This window comes from Rhinolophus sinicus, linkage group LG03 (genome assembly GCF_036562045.2).
Source record: "Rhinolophus sinicus isolate RSC01 linkage group LG03, ASM3656204v1, whole genome shotgun sequence".
Lineage (NCBI taxonomy): Eukaryota > Metazoa > Chordata > Mammalia > Chiroptera > Rhinolophidae > Rhinolophus > Rhinolophus sinicus.
This window is the reverse complement of record NC_133753.1, coordinates 51,951,625-51,975,829: the sequence shown is the minus strand read 5'-3', so window position 1 is coordinate 51,975,829 and position 24,205 is coordinate 51,951,625. Positions and strand designations below refer to the sequence as shown.

General features: G+C 39.6%; 1 protein-coding gene across 6 annotated transcripts in view; it reads left to right on the top strand.

The window, feature by feature from the left end:
- CGNL1 (cingulin like 1) overlaps nucleotides 1-24,205 on the top strand; it is a 140,527-nt gene that overhangs the window by 46,987 nt on the left and 69,335 nt on the right. For all 6 annotated transcript variants that reach the window (XM_074327685.1, XM_019732244.2, XM_019732243.2 and 3 more), the window contains exons 2-8: nucleotides 5,608-7,209; nucleotides 7,998-8,092; nucleotides 9,653-9,758; nucleotides 13,079-13,180; nucleotides 13,712-13,860; nucleotides 14,838-14,973; nucleotides 22,485-22,697. In XM_074327685.1, coding sequence (XP_074183786.1) covers nucleotides 5,623-7,209; nucleotides 7,998-8,092; nucleotides 9,653-9,758; nucleotides 13,079-13,180; nucleotides 13,712-13,860; nucleotides 14,838-14,973; nucleotides 22,485-22,697 — 2,388 coding nt within the window. In that variant the 5' untranslated portion in view covers nucleotides 5,608-5,622. The remainder of the gene's footprint in view (nucleotides 1-5,607; nucleotides 7,210-7,997; nucleotides 8,093-9,652; nucleotides 9,759-13,078; nucleotides 13,181-13,711; nucleotides 13,861-14,837; nucleotides 14,974-22,484; nucleotides 22,698-24,205) is intronic.

Below are 24,205 nucleotides of genomic sequence, written 5' to 3'. Positions count from 1 at the left end.
CGTGTCTGAAAATGGAGAACAGGTGTCCTCAAATTCATTCATTAACTCAGTGTTTACAGTGTGATTGGGATGGAAATCCATATTGGCTTCGGACACCAGTGCCCAGCTGAAAAATGTCATGCCATGAAAATGTTGGATTGAGGGTTGTTGTCAAGGAAATGTAAATTGTGGACATTTCATGAAATTCAAATATGCGGATTAATTTGCCAACAGGAGGCTAAGATTGTAGTAAACCAAAGTGGTCTTATTCAAAGATTGAAATGTAATTAGTGTTAACTGTAGTAGCAGCAACTAATGAAAATGACTATAAAACCCTAGAAAAGAATTTTATTAATAAGTAGTAGAAGCAATATTTTCATAGAAAAGTCAGAGCCAGCATAATAATAAGTGATTATTGGTGAGTAAAATGACCTCATTTAGTAAACATCATTTAAAAAAAATCACAGTGAATAAATTTGTTTGTACAGAAGCTTTTCTGTTAAAAAAATATTTTTAAATAAACTTTAATGAATACAAACACTTGCAGAGATCCAGAGCATAACATGCCAACGTGGCTCAGAAACAGGGGATCAGGACATCTGAGCCCTCCGGTCTCGGCCTTCGTGCATTGTTTCATCACTCGAAAGCACGTTAGCTGTTCTGGTTCTAGTATTGAAGCATTTCACAGATGTTATTAGCCTCATCAAGCTAGATGCTAGGGCTCTCCTTTTCAAAATCCCACTCAGAAGCTAGAAAAGGACTAAAAAACAAACCTACAAAGACAAAGACGGGCAGTGGAGACTTAGCAGAGGAGAGCACCGAAGCAAATGGAGGACCGATAATTGAATTCGTGGAGTGATAGATGCCTCAATCTTAAGTGCTGGCAGTGTAGAAATGAGGTGATTTGCCCGCAGAACTGCTGAGAGGCTCAGAAATGGAAGGTACCTGTTACTGTAAGATGGCAGAGTGAGGGGCCAACATCCAGGGAATCGTTTCAGAGCCATGAGAACTGGAGCAGTTAGACCTCCAGGGTCTCCTCCTTATCCTGGTTATCTGGGCCCCCACCGGCCCCTGCCCTCTCCCCACACCAATAGCAGGTGGAGGCCTGTTCTCTAGAGAAACTGAACTGGAATGATGTGGGAAGAGGGTGTGGGTGACTGAAAACAGGGATAGAAAGAGAGTTGGGACCTCAATGCTTGTCCCCTGCCCTGTCCCATAACGTGAGCGGCCATGGTGCTCTAGCCCCAACAAGGAACTGGAGGTTTCTTTTCTTGAGAAATCAAACAGCTCTAGAAAAATATGCCCCAGATACTGAAATGTATGGGCACCTCAGTGGAACGCTTGGCACCTTTTCTTCACATTACTTGAAGCTTGCTAGCAGATAACTCCTCTCCACATGGATCATGCCTCCAACATGCTTTTAGTACGTTGCTCTTCAATAGGATCAGGCAGTGAAGAATCCGAGTCATATTAGAAAAGCCTCAACACAAAAGACGTGGACCACAACAAACCAGAAAAGGGAAACCTTGCAGGAAATGGAGATGTTTTAGGCAGCAGAGAAAATGTATCTTTTTTTTTTAAGTTATAGTCATCTCAGAGAGAGAAGCTATTTCATGTCTAAAATGAGAATAGCACTTATGAAAGAGAAGCAATTAGAGAACAAGGAAGAGATAATGGAAATAAATTAAATACTTGAGTTAAAAAAAAGTTGAAGATGTATTTCCTCAAAGTAGAACAAAAAAGGTGGAGTTGAAAAGCAGATGAGAAAAGAAATGCGAAAAGTTGAAATTTGTCTAAAAGAGTCAACATTACTAACATATTAGATACAAAAATTAAAAAAATGGTCCTCTGAACATGATCATAGAAATAACACGAGAATTTTTCATAGAACTAAAGACATGAATTTTCAGATTGAGGGAATATATTAAGTGCCTGTGTTTTATAAAAGTGACCAATTTTATAAAACCCTTACTTGGGTATGTCATTGTGAAATTTCAGAATACCAGTGACAAAGAAAAGGGCCCAAAAACTTTCAGAAAAAAAATTATCAGGGCACACACAGAGGAAAGGATATAATAATAGCACCATAATTCTTAATAGCATTCCTGGAAGCTAGCAGATAATGCAGTAAATACTTTAAAAAATCTGAGAGAAAATGATTTCTAACTTAGTTTTTAAATCCAGTTAGACTATCAATAAAAAGTAAGCATAGGATAAAGACATTTTTCAGAATACAGGGACTCAAAAAATTTATTCCCAGGACCTTTTTTTAAAAAAGCTATTGGAAATGTGCTCCATTAGACCAATAGGATAAACTAAGAAAGAGGAAGACGGGAAACTTGGGAAGAGAGCATCCAGACCCTAACCAGGGCAGGAAGATGGAAGGCTGCAGGAGGGAGGTCACAGGAGAAAAAAATCACCAAGTTATTTGGTATTTTGATCATCTGGAAATTAATACTGGTAAGCATCTAATAGTTGAGATCTAGCTGATGAAAGGATTCAAGGATAGGTATGTAGAAAACAAGACAAGTGAAAATAGCAATCAATTATTAACTCTAGAAAAGTTAAAGGTTTATAAGAAAGGAAAGATGACCAGAGTCTACAATTTGTCTCTTTGGTGAATAATATTTATATAGTCATAATAATATAAACAGTTGGCTCTTGATTTTATCATTGGGAAGCTAGCAGAATGAGAAGTTCCTTATATGCTGTATCATCTATCATATATAAAACTGGTAGGTTAAATTGCAGCTAGGCATATTACTTAGCAACATGGAGGTAAGTACTGTGTTTCGCTGAAAATAAGACCTAGCTGGACAATTGGCTCTAATGCGTCTTTTGCAGCAAAAATTAATATAAGACCCGGTCTTATTTTACTATAATATAAGACCAGGTCTTAATATAATATAATATGATGATATGATATGATATGATATGATATTGATATGATATGATACCGGATCTTATATTAATTTTTGCTCCAAAAGACGCATTAGAGCTGATTGTCTGGCTAGGTCTTATTTTCGGGGAAATGGTACTAGAAGAACCAGCTACAATTTGCAGTTGGTTTCTTCTGGGGAATGTGATCAGGATAGGGGAAGGGAAGCTGGAGAATACAGGTTTTCATTATATTTCATTTTACTTTGATTAACAAAAAAATTATTATTTAAAAATGTTAATGTAACTGAAGAAAATGAAAGTAGACCTAAACAAATAATTGGAATCGGTGAGATAATGATGAATTTTGCAGATGAATATACCTCTCCAAGTTGTTCCTATTTGTAAAATGGGAGGTGATGACATCTAACATGTTTTACATTTAAAAGGATAATCATGAAGAAAAACTGACAGCATCATTCTTGTAATAGTAGACAAATGTATCCCGGAAGACCCAAGACAAATCAGGAAGACAAAATAAGTAAGGATGTGCTATAGCTGAACTAAATAATTGGTAAAGTTATATTAATGGATATACGAGGGGTGCCAAAAAAATGTATGCAGGTAGACACTTTGGTTAGCGTTGCTCAAGCAGTAGTTTGCCGTATCAGAAGTGTCTGGATGCTAAAGGTAACCTCTTTGAGTATCTCTTGTAATTGCAGAAGTCAAACGTGACTTGTATTCATCTTTTGTTATCAGTTTATATTGAGTATTACAATTTTAATACAGTTTTCCTTTCTTAAAATGTGTATACATTTTTTTGGCACCCTCTCTATTTTGAAAGCCATGCCTTAGAAAAGAGACTACACTTAGCAACCATTAAACACTGACAAAAATTATCCATATGTTTGCCCACAAAGGAAACTTCAATACATTTAAAAAGGAAGAAATAATAGACTTCATTTTCTGACTACAATGCAAGTAGAAATTAACAATATAGAAATAAAGCCCCACCAAGCCAAAACAACACAGCAACAAACATGCTGGATATGAGAAAACTTTCTCAAAAACAACTCTTCAGTCAAAGAAGAAATCAAAACCACAAATTGAAACCATCTAGAAAATAATAATAGAAACATTACTGTGTTGGAAACGATTGGCTGTCTTCCCAATGTCCATCATTGTCTTGCTCTTTTTACTAACAGAACACTGATTTTGTTGAGAGTGTCACTGACCCTATCACCCATCCCCACTTTTGAGAGGGTGGAGATAGTGGTGGGGTGGTGGGATGTGTGTGTGTCACATGAGTAAGTTCTTACCGATAAGATGCAAGGGATTATTGGTGGGTGGAACTTCTAGGAAAGCTCCTTAAAAAGAAGGTTGACTCAGTTGGCCTAATAAGCCTTTGGCATATGTGATGCTGGATCAGCCATCTTATAATCATAAGGTATCTAATGCATACTAAATGTAGACAAGTGGAAAGATGAAGGAGGTATTCCTCAAAAATATCCTGGGATCCATTCCAGCCCTGAACTTCCTGTCTCTGGGGAAAAAGAAAAATCCCAACTCTTCTTAAGTTGTTGTTTTGGGTCTGTTTTGTTAATAGGAACCAACAGAATTCCAACGAACACAGTCACATATCACAATTTATGGAATAAAATTAAAGAATGAAAATAAACAAATGAAGCATGCAAGTCAAGAAAATAACAAAATAAAGGAAAACAGAAGGAAATAATGCTCAAACTAGAACTCAATAAGTTAGAAAATTTTAAAAAATAAGAGTTAGTTCTTTAGGGGAGCAATAATTAAAATATAGGCATATATTTTACCTGCGTAATCAAGAAATAGCACAAATAAATAAAACTAGACAATGAGAAATAGATGTAGAGGAGATGAAATGATTTATTCTTTGTAAAACTCTGTGCAAATACATTTGAAAATGGGATCAAATAGATGCTTTTCTTGGAAAATATGCTACCGGATTGACTCCAGAATAGGAACACACTCAAAAAGGCCCCTAACAGTGATAGAAATGAGACCGCTATCATCTATGACCACTTGTTACCAGTCTTCCTGCGGTTGGAGTTTTTCAAGCGTTACTTGATCTTTTTTGGTAAGGAAAAATGATTGGAAATTATTTTTAATCACTTATTCTCAGTCACTCTCACAAACAACTCATTCCTTAAAGTAAAAATATTGTCAACAGTATATCCAAATAAATAGTGATAAAAGATTTCAGAGCAGGATTGTACATAAAAAAGGTTTGAAAGGGTTGTTTGGGCAGGTAAATTAACAGGATAGGAAGAAAGAAAAATGGTGAGCCATCAGAACACCATAGCTCTTAATTTCATGGAAAAGTACCTTGTTCTCAAATGCTGGTAACTGGAACATCCCTGTTGGTTAAAAATAAATAGCATCAAGTGTGAGGAAACCAATTAAGGGAAAAACGAAGCAACCAGAACAACCTGTCAGCGAGAAACCGAATCATGAAGTTATGCCAAAGGCATCTGGTCATTACACCAGTTGTCCACCCTAAGGCCAGGGTTCAGGCCCAGTGTTGACAAAGACCGTGGTCATGTGGGCCCAGGGGCATCCAGAAAGGCCTGTCTGGATGGGCATTTGGTTCGGAAGTTTTCTTGCTGGTGAAAGTGTTTTGTTTTCTTTGAACTTTGATGTTTTCCCACATAATCTTCATCTAAACGATGTAATTCTAACTTAATGTCCTCTTCTTACCCTGTGTTTCCCTGGCAGCTGGAGCAGTGAGCCATGGAGCTGTATTTCGGGGAATATCAACACGTGCAGCAGGAATACGGCGTCCATCTGAGACTCGGAAGTGATGAAACCAAAAAATCAAGGAACTCCCAGCACTCTAAAGCAGGCTCCTATGGTGTCAGTATTCGGGTACAAGGAATTGATGGCCACCCCTACATAGTCCTAAATAACTCAGAGCGCTGTCTGCCAGGCACATCTTTTTCTGAAAATGGGCCATCATTTCCAGCTCCAGTGATGAATAACCTGCCTGTGCATCCCAACAACGGGGCTGTGCTAGAGGAGAACAGTTCAGAAGAACTGCAGCTTCCAGAAAACCCATATGCCCCACCCAGCTCAGTCAGAAACCTGAAGCAGCACCCCTCTCTCTTTGAGGGCAAGAATGGAGTTCTAGAGTGCAAAGAGGGGCCAATGAAGCCATCCCACCTGCTGAACTCTCAGAGGCATCCAGAGCTTTTGAAGCCCTATGACCCTGAAAAGAATGAGTTGAACTTACAAAATCACCAGCCTCCTGAGAGTAATTGGCTAAAAACCGTAACAGAAGAAAGTACCAACAACAAGAAGGTTTGGACTTGCTTTCCCAAGTCTAGTAGTTCTCAGCCTAGCAGCTCTCCTGTGGGAGACCTGGCCAAATGCAATGTGACCGCCATTCGCTTATGCAGCTCAGTGGTCATAGATGACCCCAAGAAACAGACCTCCGTGTGTGTGAATGTTCAGAGCTGTGCCAAGGAGGGGCTGGCAGAGGAGGCCCTTTCTCCTAGTGGGAGGCTCCTAGCAGCACACAGCCCGCACACCCACCCTGAAACCAAGAAAACCAGGCCGGACGTGCTTCCCTTCCGGCGACAAGATTCAGCTGGTGCTGTGCTGGACGGAGCTCGGTCTCGGAGGTCGTCCTCCTCGTCCACGACGCCCACTTCGGCCAATTCCTTGTACAGATTTTTACTTGATGATCAAGAATGTGCCATCCATGCAGACAATGTGAATCGTCATGAAAACAGAAGGTATATCCCCTTTTTGCCAGGTACTGGGCGGGATATCGATACGGGATCCCTTCCTGGCGTGGATCAGTTAATTGAAAAATTTGACCAAAAGCCTGGGCTGCAAAGGAGAGGAAGATCTGGGAAGCGAAACAGAATCAATCCAGAAGACAGGAAGAGGTCCAGAAGCGTGGATAGTGCCTTTCCTTTTGGTCTCCAAGGGAACTCGGAGTACCTAAACGAATTTAGCAGGAACTTGGGCAAGTCCACCGAGCACCTCCTGCGCCCGTCGCAGGTGTGTCCGCAGAGGCCACTGGCCCAGGAGCACGGTGGGAAACAGAGTGCTGGCCGTGCCTCCGCCAGGCTGCCAGGAGCCCACCCCAGGCCTCCCCAGCAGAGCAAAGATGGGAAAGGGCCAGAAAGTAAAGGTGGTCAGGAAAGTATGAACACGCGTGCATCCTCCCTCCCAGCACAGAATAAAAAGGAGGAGGAAATCAAAACAGCCACTGCTACGCTGATGTTACAGAATCGGGGGCTGGCAACTTCTCCTGACTCTGGTGCCAAGAAGATTTCTGTGAAGACATTTACTTCCACCTCAAATACTCAGGTAATACTTATGTGAGTTCCCCCCCCCCTCTAAATGTTCTAAATCCTGCAGCCTCATGCTGCAGGAGTCTATAGAAATACATATCCTCCATCTGGAGTGGGTAATTGCACATTCAATATTTTTTAGTTTTTCCCTACAGATAGGTCCTACTGCCAATTGTACAGTTTTCTAAGTTAATGCAAGTACAGCTAGATTCCCACTGGGGTCTTGTCTGTAAAGTAACGTGTCACACACTATAGAGAGGTTCGGCTTTTCTGTTTCTATAGATGTGAAATCCGAAAGTATGTGGAATTTGCTTCCACACAGAGGTTCCAGGCTTAGGTTTGTGTAGATTTATTAATTTTCCTCATGAACTTGAGTGACTGGGTTAATTTCTGGCCTGAGCAATTAGGTTTTCATTTAGATTAATCCTAAAGTGATAGAATTTACTTAACTGGTACATTTAGTATTTTGGTAGTCACAATAAAAAAATTAATGATAATGATAATAAGGTTAGTAAGTGTCAGGCACGCTTTGTTATATGTTATATAGGATGGCACGAACCCTGTGAAGATAGGTCCTATTAACCTCAATTTACAGGTGACAACATTGAAGTAAGGAAAAGTTAAGTATCTTGCCCAAGGTTACAGAGCTACGCCTTAAGTGGTAGAGCCAGAGGTGAGGAGAATCCTTACCTGAGGAATCCTATTTTGGGAAAATAGGAATGAGTTTGGAAGCTTCTGCTTCAGGGTTTTGCCTTCTTCCTGGAAACACCATCCTGTGATCTAATAACAGACATTGTGTTCCAGGCCACACCGGATCTGTTAAAAGGCCAGCAAGAGCTCACTCAACAAACCAATGAGGAGACAGCCAAGCAGATACTTTACAATTACCTCAAAGAAGGGTTAGTGATTTTCCTTAAAGGAGCAATGTATTGTCATTTCTGGTGGGGCTCTTCATTTCCTTTTCTGAGACCTTGTGTTTTGCCCTCCCTCCCTCCCTGTGTGAGCCATTTAGGGTTAAGATTCAATGGCTGCAGTTTTCACAGTAGCATTTAAATTTTGGATGGTGGGGAGTGAAGATCAGGGGCGGGGAATGTAGGGAAGGACATTATACTTTAAAAATTAAAAATGAATGTATTTTTAAGTGACTCTACTGTTTTTAAAAACAAATTCAAAGATAGGAAGAATGTCTGTTACTCCGTTTTGAATTAAGACTGCCATCACCGTGAGTTCTTCCATGCACACAATAGTACTCTATCATCCCTTAGTAGGAAGTTACAAATAAAAATACCTCCTTTCCTCCCCAGAGTTGACATTGGCCAGGAGCCCCTGCTTCCATTATTTTGAAAGCACGTATGAGTCATTTAAAAGCGGCGTTTTCCACATACTTATCTTGGAGGTTGGCTTTGAGTAATCTGGTTTTCAGTCCTTACTTAGATACTAATTGCACTGGAATTCTAGGTCAGGAATTTGAAGTTTCTGTTTCAGTTCTCTCATCAGATATGATTAAAAAGAAAGCTTTACAGCCTGACATGACTGAAAGTCATTTGGCAAATACTGATTGGTATCAAAACACTTCATGTGTTTGTATTGTGCCTTACAATTATTTGTTAGTAACAGAGGGCTGACAAAATAGGTTCAAAATATAAGATAGGGGTTCTTTTGGGGAAAAAAAAAAGAGTAACCAAAGAGATTCTTCTAGTTAAGATCTAGTTATTATTAGTGTCTCTGTGAAGGATTTTGCCATATTAAGGTTAAAGTAGAAGAACTTCTGATTTTTGAAATTCTCTAAATTCTTTTATTTAATTTTTTTTTTTGGCTCCTGATTTATTAAGAGAGTGGTGAGACAGACTTTAGCACGAGGCGCCTAGTTAAGGAAACATAATTTAAAATGTTTTCCTAATTGCCAGGTATGTGTGATAGAAGGTGTGGTAGAGGTTAGTAAGACTTTATCCGATCATGATCATTACCTGTGAAAGTCTAGACAAAGGGCTGCTGTGTTGACAATCTTGGCTTGGGAGATTTATTTTTTTAAACATAGGCTAACCAAGGTAAGATCACTATGGATCATTCTTAGTGTAAGATTTAAAAGTAAAATGTTTCACACACAGGAGAAATTCCTTGTTGGAATGAATATAATTAATTTGACTCAAACAAATTACTAAATTTTCAGTGGATGTTTTCTGCAAGCTTATTTAGAATGTGGTTATATCTCTTTCACATGTTTGTAAATGCGATCTCCTGTCCCAAATTGAGTGGTAATATAGAATAATTTATTTGACGAAAAATACACCATCCATCCTGCTCTTTTCATACTGGTTTTATAGGTGGCCTTAATTAATTCATGCCTCTTGTAATTTATCTCCTTAAAGGGCTTGTTGTTTGTGTGTCATAGCACATAAAATATTTTGAGACCAATGGTTGTGCCCCTCATTGTTTTTTTTCTTTTGCTTCTTGTTCAGAAGCACCGATAATGATGATGCTACTAAAAGGAAAGTTAACCTGGTCTTTGAGAAAATCCAGACTTTAAAGTCTCGAGCAGCAGGGAGTATGCAAGGAAGTAATCAAGTAAGTCAAAGTTTTGTATCTTGCAGAGGACATTTAACATGGAATGTGGCAAATTACCGTTTCTTCAGTCTGTCCATTTGGTTATAACAGCAAGTGGGAAATTTCCTGAGTAGTGAGCTGTACCTAAGATGGAAGATTGTGTTTTAAATATCATTTATGTGTAGCCTGCCTTTTTTTTTTCCAGAGAGGTTTTAAGATATTTTATTTAAAAAATATAAAATATAACAGGATGAAACAAATAGGTGGTGAAATTTAGAAAGGGAAAATAAGAATAGGAAGAATGAAGCAAAGTAATAGTTAGAGAACCTTACCGTTATCATAGGCAAATTCAGAAGGTAAGTGTGAACTGGCTTGGACCCAAGCTCTGGAACTTCAGAGAATAAGAAATAAGCGAATGAGAACAAGAGAATAAGTAGAGATAGGTGAAGCCGAACAGCATGAAAGGAAGGGGAAGGAAGGAGTGGAGTAGTGCCAAATTCTTTTTTAAAAAACTGTCTATTTAATTGATTGCACTGAAATTGAGTTGAGACTTGAGATTTTTTTGTTAAAAAAGGAGTCATCTCATAGTTGATGAACATCTACTATATGCCCGGCATTCCTTGTGCCCTGAAAGCAAGCAGCAAGGGATTGACTAAAAAGGACTTGTTCCTCAGTCCTAAACCACCTTGAACTGGGTCCCATTTCTTGCTTGTGCATCTTCCCTTTCTCCTCCCAAGGGAATTCTGCACAGGCAGGAATGAGAAGATACCCAGAGGCTGGTAACAGGAAGTTTGTTTAGAGTTTCTTTTCAACTGTGGAAACATATATAGAGGATATTTTTAGATATCATCTATCTTTTTTCTACTACTCAGTATTCCCCTAGTACTCAGCTAACCCATGACTGCAACTCTGACATCAAATAGAACTATACATGTGTATAGTATACGTGTGTGTGTGTATACACACACACACACACACACACACACACACACACAATATGTGTGTATTATATACCGTGTTTCCCCCAAAATAAGACCTAGCCAGACTATCAGCTCTAATGTGTCTTTTGGAGCAAAAATTAATAGAAGACCCAGTCTTATTTTACTATAATAAAAGACCCGGTCTTATCTAGCACAATATAAGACTGGGTCTTATATTAAGTTTTGCTCCAAAAGACACATTAGAGCTGATTGTCCAGCTAGGTCTTGTTTTCAGGGAAACATAGTATATGTATATAGTTCCTAGGGAATCTTTAGATTATACAGTTTGCTTCAGGAGCTCTACATAGTTCTTAATATTAGTTTAGGATTTTTGGCTAAAACTCTTAAATCCAAATTATCAAGGTGACTCTTGCTTTTCTTTTCTTTTTTTAAATTTTTATTGGGGAATTTTGGGGAACAGTGTGTTTTTCCAGGACCCATCAGCTCCAGGTCAAGTCATTGTTTTTTTTTCAATCTAGTTGTGGAGAGTGCAGCTCAGCTCCAAGTCAGGTCGTTGTTTTCAATCTAGTTGTGGAGGGTGCAGCTCACTGGCCCATGTGGGGCTCAAACCGGCAACCTTGGTGTTATGATCACTGCGCTCTAACCAACTGAGCCAATTGCCGCCCCGATTCTTGCTTTTCATTTACCTGCATATTCTTAGGGAGAACATATCCTTTGGTCTTAATGTTAAGACTGTCCTTGTGGGTCACAGTCTAGGGGCAGCCCGTCCAAACTGAGGAAGTCAGCGTAGCCCTTGTGGAGTCAGTAGCACTAATGGTGTCTCAAAAGGGCATAGAATTCTCTGGGAGAAGGGAAAGCAGGGCACTCACTGTAGGTAGAAGGAATGACACAGACAAATATAAAATGTATAGAGACATGTGTTGGCTGTATTTAGGGGAGGGAGGTAATTTTGTGTAGACAGAGCAGACAGCATGTGGGGACAAAGTGCCAGATAGGAAGGACTTCAGAAATCACGTAAGAAATTTCCATTTCAGGCTGAAGGTGTTGGGCTACCATTGATGGACTTAAATAGGAGTGAGTAGTATCGTATTCCTAAAAATTCATTCCTTTTATAGCTTGTTGAGAGAGGTAAGATTAGAGGAAGGGAAATCAGTTAAGAAGCACTGCTGAATCAAATGAGAGATGATGAGAGGATGAACTGAAGCTCATAGACTTCTGGCTCCGATCACAGTGCCGTGACTGCTTAAGTGCCCCCTTTCCTACTCCCCCTTTCTCCATCTTATTTTCAGAATCTGATTATTTGCTGACAAAGGCTTTAGAGTTTTCTCTTTTTCGTGTCAGTGAAGTGATTTCCTGTGAGAGAATGTAAGAACCCTCTCCCATATGGATTAAGACCATATTGGAAAACAGCACAGCAGGCAGAGTTTTTGTTTGGGAAAGAACAGTGTACAATTTCCCTTAGGGGTTGGATTTAGATTTCTAACATGGACTGTTCTCATTTTGTCTGAAAATTGGAAGTCCTGTGTTTTTGTTGACTGTGGGTTCTGGTTGACTTCACAGGCGCAGGTGAGGAAGTACCTCATTCCAGGTTCAGCATCACGACTCCCACCTGGACTTAAGCGCCGGGAGAGCCCCAGGATGCTGCCTTTTCTAGCTTTGATTCCTGCTTTACCTCTTCCCCTTTCCTATTTGTAGTTTTCTAACGACTTTGCTGTAGGATTTTAGCCAAATTCTTTTGAGAACATCATCCTATTATATTCATGGAAGAAAAAAATGAGAGCCATTAACATTCATACTCAATCAGAGATGTTATTTTCTAATAGACTGTCTTTAATCGTATCCCTTTTCATTATATTTCTCACCATTCTGGAAATGTAACATCTAAAAGAAGAAAGCCAATTTAGCCGCCATATATTTATTTGCTACTTGCGTCAGGCATATGCTTAGAGGGACATAAATCTCATTGGTGGTTATAGAGCAGTAATTCCCGATGTAATGAAAATTCTGTAATAGATGTATATACAAAGGGCCTTGGGAACACAGAGATATGGGTTTTGGGTATAACCTCATGTAATAGATGAATCTTAAATATTTATTTGTATCTTTTTACATTATTTTATTGGGGTATAACTTACATACAGTAAATTGTACAAATCTTAACTGTATAGTTCATTGACTTTTTCACATAGGTGTGTGTCCATGCAAATATCACCCAGATCAGGATACAGGACTCTCCCATCACCCCAGAAGGTTTCCTTGTGCCCTTTCTCTGTAGAGATTTGCACTGGAATTGGGTCTTAAGATTTTAGTGTTATTGCTCTGATTATATTTTGGGGTACAGAGAATTAAAATAAAGCACCTGGAACACTTACATTAGGATATCTTTGCAATTAATTATAGGCTTCTAATTCTTCATCTGAAGTCAAAGAGCTGTTGGAACAGAAAAACAAGTTGACCACAGAAGTAGCTGAACTTCAAAGACAGCTTCAACTAGAAGTCAAGGTATCTTTTTCCTTTGTGTTATTTTTTTCACTCCTGTCTTGATTGATAAAGAATCATTTAAGTGCATTGGGATGCCCAAATGAAATGAAAACCAATTTCCCCCCCAAAGAAATATTCCTCTCATTACAGAATTAAAGCCCTGTATATTTGGCTCCTGCTGTCCAAAGAAGTTTTTTTTTAAAGTAACCAAAGCATATAGAGACTATTTGCTTTGGCTGACTAAAAGAAATGCTATTGGATTTAGGCAGTCCAGTAGGAAACTAAATGCATATAAAATATCTGAGCTAAGTAATAGAAATAGCAGAATGAGGTATAGCTATGTTTGTGTTTCTCTTTTAGAAGTATTAAAACTCATTAAATATTTAATACTCTTTCTGGTTACAAATTCCTATGCCTTAATTATGTAGTTTGATTAATAATTAATAATACAAGTGCAAAGACGTGGAATCCATCAGAGTTTAGAAGTAGACTTCTGTAAGATTACATGAACGTACAGTGGAGGTACTTTAAAATCACATGCCTTCATATTAGAATCAACAGAACATCAAAGAAGAGAGAGAGAGAATGAAAGCAAACTTAGAAGAGCTGCAGAGCCAACGTGACAGTAAGGTGGAAGAGAACTCCATGCTGCAGCAGCGACTGGAAGAAAGTGAAGGAGAGCTCCGGAAACACCTGGAAGAGTAAGTTTTGAGCCAAGAGCCTGTGTCCTTCCTGGGTTCTGGGATCAGATGTAGCCAGATCCTTTTTGTCCATTTGGTACTATCCGGCCTTCCAAATATTTATAGCAGCTTCTGACTCTTCCTTTCCTCCCTCTTATCCTTGTAAGATTGCAAAACTGATGACATGTGTAGACTGGTAAGCAGAAAAGTTAATCATTTTGAAAATCTTTGGACACCTTAAAGGGTATCTCTGTGACCAGTGCTTAAACTTCTATTGAGTCTGCAGAGATGGAATGTCAAGCCCAAGATGGCCCTGTCATTGGGTTGTATTAAAATCTGTGACAAAAAGATCTGAAACTAAGGTCTGAAGAGGTGCAGTGCTATTACATGATGGAAACTTTAAATAAAGGTTTAAGCAGGAGTGAATTCTAGAGGAAAATTCAAGAAAAATAGGACATTATATAATAAAAGCATTTAATTGTCTTTGCAATTTTGATAGTGTAGTTTTTGCATTTAAAACATTCTTAGAGGTTAATTTTAGAAAAGAAGTTGGTAAGAAAAAAAATCAGAAAATTTAGGGTGTAGTAAAGACTTTACAAAATAAAAAGGTAGAATAGTTGTGAATGTGATTTATAGCAGTGGTTGGCAAACTTTTTGTCAGATAGTAAATATTTTATGGTTTATGGGCCATATGGTCTTTTTGGAACCACTCAATTCTGCCATTGTATTGTGCAAATGACTGTAAGCAATATATAAATGAATAAGCATGGCTGTATTCCAATAAAACTTTATTTACAAAAATAGGCAGTGGGCCAGATTGGCCCATAGGCCATAATTTGCTGACTCTTTTGGTCTACAGTACTGGGTGGGAGCAGAAAACACGAAAGGCTCCTTGGGGCTTAGATGACTCTGCTTACCATCTGAAAGTCTGACATCAGACTGAATGACAATATACAGAGCCCAGGAGAATCTCTCTAATGGACTTCTTTTCATGTCAGGCTGTTCCAGGTAAAGATGGAACGGGAACAGCACCAGACTGAGATCAGGGATCTCCAGGACCAGCTCTCAGAAATGCACGATGAATTGGACAGTGCTAAACGATCTGAGGACAGGGAAAAGGGGGCTCTGATTGAGGTAAGGAACTGTGGGGTCAGGTGACAAGATAGGCCCCATCTGCCTGAGGAGGATGAGATGGTGGACGTGGGGTGGGGACTGAGTGCTACGAGCCTCATTCTGTTTTGTGCATTTGTTCCACCTGTGCCTATGGTTAGATTCTGTAAGAGCGTTGTATGTAATAGTTTTTAAACATTGTCTTAGGAAAAATTTTAACCATACAGAAAATTATAAAGACTAATGCATTAACTTCGATTGTGCCCCAAGCCAGATCCAATAGTTGTCAAAATTTTGCCATATTTATTCCACTTATTCATCCTTGTGTTTTTTTTTCATGCATTCATTTATTCATCTTTGCTGAACAGTTTCAAAGCAAATTATAGATAACGCCACACTCCTTACTCCTAAATTCTTAAGCATGCATCTTTGAAAAATTAGGGACTTTTCTTATCACACCTAAAAAATTAATAATTCCTGTAATGCATTATATATAACAATAATTTTAATACCTGGCCCTTATTCAAAGTTTGCCAGGGGATAGTGGAACAAGTTAACGGATCCCATAAGGAAATAATCAGATAAATCAGTGGGACATTGGTCTAGTCTCTTTAGAAGATCAATGGGATGGGAGGAAAAGAGCAGGGAGTAGAGGATGGGGGAAGGGAGTGAGGGGCTATCCTAAGATAAATGAACTCGGACAGAGATAACAATGAAAGCAATGTGGGATTCTTTATTGGATCCTAGCTTGGGGGAGTGGGGACAGAACTTTTATCTACGCCCTTTTAGATAATTTGACATTTGCTATAGCATTATCATTCCCTGTATCGTTGGCAGAATTTTGAAATTTATAAGCTTTGTTTTGTAGGACCAGCCCAACAAATAAATGATACACAATTTAGAACAAAGCAACAACAACAACACACAAAAAAAATCAAGAAGTAAAGGTACCTTGTTAGTATTGAACCTTCGTTTTTTACTGCTTTCCCCCTACAGGCCTGGGTCTTTTCTTTGTCTCTTTCTGGGGGTTAAAAGCCACCCTGTTGGCTGTCAGATTGTTTTCTCACTCCCTTCCTTATTTGGTTTTGAAGATATTTCCCAGGAAGGTTTTAATTCCTGCTCTTTAGAACTTCACCTCTCTCTTTGCTGTGACTTGGCATGGGCGGGGAACTTGTGTGGCTCCCCAGCGCAGGAGTGCTCATGGATTCCTTTTTCACATGAGTGGAGGGGAATCATTTCTCTTCTCAACTGACCATCACTCTGTCTCTGTTTAGACCTTTTCTCCTGAGAAGGCGTCAGGCCTGTTCCTTACCACCTGGTATTTCTCTTTTCACCTGAGGGTTCCTTAAAAACTACCATATTCGTGGTATTAGACTGCTTCTCATGGCTTTGCCTCCTTCTCAGGGCTCATAGTTACAAAGACAAGGTACATTTGAATGGGGCTTTGAAAATGTGTGTGTTTATCACTGAAATATTAAAACAACATAAAATGAAAATTTAAAATAGGTTAAGTAAAAAAATCCATATTTTCCTATCATCGTAGCAACTGTTTTTATTTCTACATTTTCTGCTTACCTCCCTGCCCCTCCCGCACCTGTGTATGATGTAGGGACAATTACAGTATCCCTTTAGGTTTGATATCTGCTTTTAAAAGTTAACATGTCAGAAACATTTTTCCTTATTATAGCTTATACTAGTCTTTATATTTCAATTTTAAGGAGGTAAACCACCATATAGTTAACCATCCTTCTATATTTAAGTTGTTTCTTTTTTTTTAAGTTATGAAAAAATATGGTGAACATTTTTTACATGTATCCTTTTATGTCTTTAGAAAAATATCCTAAGGATAATTTCCCAGAAATGATGTCACTGAACAGTTTATGGCTTTCAATAAAAATGTAGCTTTACAAACAAATTAAAATAGAAGATAAGGCTTTGACACATTCTGTGATTCCTTGTGTGGACACTTCATTAATTCTAAAAGGGAAAGATGTTATCATAACTTTGGGGAAGTCCCTTAAGTTACTGAAATTTCCCAATAACTGAAACCTATAATTGTCATTTGACCTTTCCGCTGACAGCTTCTATCCTTTTAAATTCTCTATTTTAGCACAGTTGATCTTGCTCTAGTTTTGAATCTATCTCTTCTACTAGCCAGCTAATTCCATAACATACCGTCTTTGCTGCTTCTCCCATTTCATACCTAGCACCGTGCCAAGCAACAGAGCAAATTAATAATAAATTTCAGTTTTTAATTTATTTTAAAAATGTCACCAATTTTAAAAAAAGGAAATAATTCTGAAATGAATTATATGCTTCCTTGTCTCTTTAAACACAATATACTGTGCATATATTAATGAACATAATTTAATAATAGTTTATTGACTTGTTTTTAGTGGTAACTAGGGTGAGGATATGAGCCTCAGATTTGGTGATGTATTTTCAAGCAGAGGCTGATAAGGAGAAAACAGGAAAGGGAAACAGCACATCTTTTCTTAAAAACGCTCTTGATGGTGCTGTCTTTTGGTTGTCTCTTCCCGTAACAGGAACTATATCATCTCCTGCTGCCTTTTTGCAAGATGAGTTAGGGACCAGTTAGCTTCTCTATGCCAAAGTGGGGTTCTCTCTCTCTGGGAAATCGTCTTCATTATTTTTAATCAGTTTCCTTTGACTTCTCAACAACATTTAAAACACGATCTATGGTTTCTCTCCTCACTAGTAAAATAGAGTCCATCTCCTTGTCACTTTCAGTTTATTCTTCATATCTTAATAAGAAATGGCCTGGGGAATCTGATAACAGATTACAGTTGTGGCCAAGTTTTCCTTGGCATTTGGCTTAGGACAGACACTTAACACACAATGAACATTAAACACTTGTGCTTTTTGATGTTTGAAAAAGGCTGACGGCCCTATATTTTGTGAGGCCTGTGCAATGCACCAGATTTTTCATGAAATCTGTTCTAATACTACTTCATATTTTGTTAAATAACATTGGGTCCCTATATGGAAGAGGTAAAGTAACATTAAGAGAATAAACTAGTTAAAAAAAAAAAAGGAAAAAAAGAAAGAAGGAAGAAAGAAACAGTAGAAAGTACCATGTTTTCTCTGGATAAGCCATATAATTGACCAACAATAGGATGACTTTTTTATTCGTAAATAACCGATGGTTCTGAATTTTTTTTTTTTTTTTAGCTCAAATTACAAAAATGATTATAGAACAGGTTTTCAGCCACATCTTTGTCCATAAACATGTTTCTCTCCATTCTGGGGGAAATGGGTAAACATCACGTATCTCTCTAAGTGCCACGACAGTGGAGTTTTCTAATAACCAATAGTCATCTTTGATGGGTGCCTCCAGTGCTGACAGCTGGGCCTCACTGCAGTTCCCTTGTGGTGTTTTATTCCTGGCATTTACAAAGATGCAAGTCCTTAAGATCAGTAAAATACCAGTAAGATATTCTGGTTATGAAATTGTATTGATCTGGGGATAGACTGTGCTCAGAAATGAGGTCTTTAAAATAATGATAACTTCTTTTTTCTCAGTGCACCTTGTGATGTTACTGAACGTTACACAAATTTTAATGAAAAAGCAACTAAAAAAATTCATGTTTCTTACCAACTGTGTTACATGTTCTAGGCCATCCTTCTGGGAAAAAAATTGCATAATTCTCTGTTATCTGTAGTTTTGATATAAAACCTTTTATTTACCCTTTCATTGAGCATGGGCCAGAACCTCTGGGAAGCATTTACATAGAAGAGAGTCTAGATGAATATTTTTCTCATTCTGACATGGAATACTTGTGAATAGGTGCTGTGGGCACATAAATTGCTGCTGTGGACATTCTGGTGTGTGTCTCCTGTACCTGCTGTCAGGATAGCCACTGGCTACTGCGAATAACAGCTCATCCCAGAGCATCATTTTTCTCAACTTTTCTTCTTGCCTTTTAGGTTCTGGTCATGTTTCTTTGCTTTAGTTTAAAAAGATGGACCTCTTTACAGGTGCTTCCTGCCAAACACAGTGCTCCGTTCTATTTGCATCTAAGACAGAGCACAGTGTAAGTGCTTGCTTTGCAGCCCCTCCTGAGTGTGTCGTTCTGTTGTCAGGCTTGCAGAGGCTGTAGGGTGAGGACAACTGGCACTGGCATCCAACCTGAGTCCCCATCTTGGCTCTACCACTTACAAGCTATGCACTCTTAGGCATGTCAGCATCTCAGAGCTCCAGTTTTGTTTTGTGTTTTCATTTCTGAGTGAGAATAATAATATTTAGCTCCTAGGATTTTTGGAAATGTTTAGCATAAGTCATATTAGGTAGTAAAGACCAAACACAGTCAACTTTTATAGCTTCTTCCCCCGCCTCCCTCAAACACACACTCATACGCATTGGGTTTTTATCTCTTGGCTGTTTTCATGTGTACAACTAGCCTGGATGCATGTAGGTTTTGAAAGCACTGATTCTGAATAGCCAAAGTTTTCCTTTGTTTTCTTTGATTGGAGTCTGTAGAGAAGCGTATTCATCTCTAATGGGTGTGGACTTATAGTTTGAAGTTAATATATTTTCTGTCCCTTCTTTGCCTTGATATAATTGTCAGTAAAGCCACTGAGGTGATGAAGTGAAGTTTTTGAAATCTCCTGTGCTTTTTAGTCTCTACCCTGGAAAGCTTCAAGTGCTACTAAGTGATATGGTGAGGGGTAATCTGATTGGATTTGTGCAACATAGTCCATTTACACAACAGCCCCAGCCCCAGATAAAAGCATGTTGGTGTAGAGTAGACCATAGAAACCGAGGTTCTTGACATGCATTGGCAGTAGTACACAAAAGGCAACTCAAAACACAGATACATCCTGGAAAAGATAAGTGTGGGAAGAGGAACTGCCTTATCGTCAAAACAATTGAGAAACGTGTGAGAGTAAGAGCAGGAAACGGGTTAGATTCACAGGGCTGTGGTGAAGAGGCTGGCAGGAGGCTCCAGGAAGACCTAAAAGAGGAGCCAATCGCAACAGTGATGGGGGGAGTCTCTGCTAATCCTAAGGAGGGGCTTGGCAGCGGCAGGTCACCCCCTTTGATAAATATCAGGATGGGGTATATTTTCATAAGATTTGCTTACTGTGTTTGGTGCTTTGGAAGAGCCGGAGTTGCCCTAGCTACCTGGATGAGTCTCTTGACTTTTCATTTGAGCTTTTCAATCAATGCCTGTAGCTAGATTCCTGAAAGGCTAAGTCTTGGTCTATGCAATGCAGCGCTATCCTGGGATTGCAGAGAGATTCCCCTGGTTCAATGGATGTGCTTGTCTTGAAGAAAAGGAAAGAGATTCCATTGTCAGCTACACTTATCAATGACACCTTCTTGAATGGAAAGTAGCTTGGGTCTGCAGATGGCAACCATTTCTTGGCGTTCCCAGGGAATAGGATGTATATTTACTCAGAAGCCACCAGTGGGAAAAAAAAAATAGACTAGAATTCTGGTATCTCCAGACTCCTGGTATATTGTCAATATATTTATATCCAGAATAGACACATTCCTGATGCCATTGATCCATGCATCAAAAATATAATAAATCAGATCTATATCCTTCTTTCGAGGAGTTAACAGTCTAGCAGGAGAGAGAAGAAAATAAATGTATGGACTATAAGGTAAAAGTGTTAAATGCTGTGATAAGTAAGCTAAAGTGAAATGGAGAAGGAGATTCGAGGAAGACTTCTTGGAGGAGGTCTTATTATATCTGAGTCTCATATCTGAGATTTTCTGAAAGGCAGAGACTGAGAAGGAAGAAGGGCACTTCAGACAGAGGATGCCATGTGGATAATGTCACAGAGGCTGCAGGTGAGAGATTGGATGTGGGGAGCAGTTGGGTGGCTATTGCAAACCATCTGGAAAGGAGGTGATGAGAGCCTAAACCAGTGAAGTGAGGGGAGGGATCGAAGATGTTACAGAGAACTGTTTGGTTGTGAAGGACGAGGCCAAGAGACATCAAGGGTGCTGCTAAGCTCCTGAGTAGGGGGTGCCATTCACAAGAGACATTAACAGAGGAAGAGGAAAGGAAGGAACATGATGAATTCACTGGAAAACATAAATCTACTGCATCTGAGGTGCCTGCTGTATTTCCAGGTGGATGTGCCTAGCAGGTCACTGGAAATGCAGGTCTGAATTCAGATAAGAGTTGGAGGTGGAGGTTTGGGAATTACTTAGAATTTACTTAGAATTAATAGTTGGAGAAAGGTAGGTGAGCTTGCCAAGAAAGAATAAAGAATGCAAAGTTGCATTCTTGGGGGATCATCTTAGCTTTTGGGAAGAGGGGGAGAGAAAAGCCAGAAAAGATGGTCACAGAAAAAGTGGCCTGAGGGAAAAATGAGGAGAGTGTAGTGTCTTTGGATTGCAAGGCAAAAGAGAATTTTAAGGAGACAGGTGGAGAGGATCAAAGAGGGATCAAGAAAAGTGAGGACCTGAGGCCATCGGATGTGGTGATTAAGAGGTCACTATAACCTTGGAGGGGGCAGTCCTAATCAAGTAGGAACAAAAGCCATATAAGAAGAGATTAAGGAGTGAGTAATAATAGGTGGTCAAGAAGAAGAGGCAGTGAACAGAAATTATACTTTCACAAAGTTTGGTGGTAAAGCTTTGTTTTATTTTTTTCCCTCTTGACTCAGAGGATTCTTGTGTCCTGAGGGAAAGGACATAGATGTAAGGAAGCAGAAAAGAACAAAATGACAGGAAAAAAAAAAAAGATACCCATGGAGCAGGCTGGCAAAGGGCAGCTCATTGCAAAGTGGCTGCCTGTTGGGGACGAGGCCTGCAGTTTGTAGTAGAACTAGGGTGAGAGGAAGCTGAGGCAGTCATGCCCATGTCCCGGCCGACGGTGAAGTAAGGGTGTCTGCAAGAGTGGGCAGGTGCTGAGCTTGCGGAGAGCTGAGCAGGTCTACGACAAAGATGGGAAAATGAAAGGAATGCCTATTGAGCTTTTGGCAGAACGCACTTAGGTTTAGGTAATGCAATTTGTCGTGGAACTTTTTGCCCCAATTTTATGACTTTCCTTTTGAAGTCTGAACAGCTGAGGAGAAAATGTGAATATTTTGCCCTGCTCAGATAGAAGGAGAATGGGGCAGTGTGCTAGCAGGATGGATTAAGGACTTCCGGGGGTGTGTGAAGTAAGTGAGGCCAGCAAGTCGGCATGTCCACCATGAAGTAACAGCACATAAAGGCCAATAGCAAGGCCTAATAGCAAGACTCTTACACAGCAATGACATGAGATGGGAAAGACAGACGTAACCCCTCAAAGCAATGAAAATTGAATCAGTTTTCCTTTTCTCCCCCAAATCTAAAGAAAGATAAGATAGTCAAATCAAGGGGAATGATAGCTTCTGAGGAGTGAGAGGGGGAGAGGAAGAGGTGGCCTAAACCGGTGTATGAGGAAGAAGAGAGAGGGGAGGACAGATGAGAGTATGGCTCCTTATCTGGGTTGCACAACTGGAGGGGAGAAGCAGGGCCGCTTGACAAAGATGGTTAATCTTCACTCCCTCTTTATGTTTCCTCTGTTTAGGAACTCTTACAGGCAAAACAGGACCTTCAAGATCTGCTTATCGCCAAAGAGGAGCAGGAAGACCTCTTGAGGAAGCGGGAGCGTGAACTCACTGCCCTGAAGGGAGCCCTGAAAGAAGAGGTTTCCAGTCACGACCAGGAGATGGAGAAGCTGAAGGAGCAGTATGACGCCGAGCTGCAGGCCCTGAGGGAGAGTGTGGAAGAAGCAACCAAAGTGAGTCAACCTAACCAGTCAGTCAGACTGTAGTGGGAGTTGGGATGGGGCAAGAGACGCTAGCTTGGGCACAGATAACAGGGCAAGACCACTTCTCCCACACCTATGCCAATTGTCTTCCTTCTTTTTCATTACGGAGTGAAACTCGGTTTCATCAGATCGTGGAAATAGAGCGTGTTCACAGAGGATAAGCTCTAGGCATTCCTACAGGTCAAAGGCCTGGGGCATTGTGTGGCTTTGCTAATGGGCAGGATTGCAGACAAGACCCAGATTTCTGGAATCCTTCACCCCTGCCATAGCCTGTTCCTTCTGGCTTGTGAAGCCTTTTGTTAGACAATCCAAGTTCTTTGCTCAGCAAAGTTACGAGAGGGTTAATTGGCTGAATTGCCCAAACCCTTGCAAGATAATTTTTCTCTTAATTGAATTCTTGGCTCCTACAGATAGATTCTAAATTATGTTGAAATCTTTTGGTGCGGGCCTCATGCTGGCTGCTGAAGAAGAGAAAAGCAGTTTTGAAGGGGAAAATGCTTTGAAATATCATGCCATCTTTAGGGAAAGAGGGGAATTACAGACTATAAATTTTTTATTCTCTGCAATGTATAGGTCAAAGATGATGAAGAAAGAACTCTTGGTATTGTTTGTTTATTCTGTGATGATTGCAGTGAAAGCACAGCACCAGTAGGCCCTCCCTCCACTAAGCTCCATAGTGATTCACTGATTTTCAATTATGGCATGCTAATTGCAAATGACAAGAAATGAAAGATGGGTTTGTTTGTTATAACAATAAAAAGTCTGGGAAATAGTCTGTTTGGGGGTTATTATAATGGAGACAGTTAAAAAAAAAGCCTCTCAATGATTTGCCTATCTTAGCTTCTTTTGACAGATGCTCTAGTTTGAGGGAGAAAAGCGAAACTGATTGAATTTTCATTGCTTTCAGGGGATGTCTGTTTTTTCCACCTCACTTCCTTTCTGTGCAACAGCCCAGTGTCCTTGCTATTGGCCTTTATGTGCTGTGGCTTCCTGGGGGACATGCCAATAGGCTGCTGAGTAAAGCGATTCTCCTTTGAACCCATCATGTCTGTATCACTTTCAAACACTGCATTAAAGCTCAAGTTAACATTCTATATTCATTGAAGGATAGTTGCGGGTGGTGTTTAGGCATGTTTATAGTGATTTGACTCTAGGAAAATTAAACGTGGCTCACACATGGGATGCAAGATATTTTATTGGAAGCCTCTAGGTCCTCCACTGTCACAGATTTTATATAAGTGGAGAAGGGAAACATGGTAGGTGAGAGAGGATATCTTTGTTTTATGGAGTCGAGATAATCCGTAGAGACGTAGCTTGTTGCGTTTTGACCCGGTCAATATTTTGTGTTAGTTCACAGCACTTTCATTATGTCAGTTTAAGAAAGATAACTGCATTGACCCACCTCAGTCTGTGAAAGAAATAACGGGTGAGTTGGCCAAGGCATATATCACTGGTAGAGAATGTAAGGTTTCTGAGCA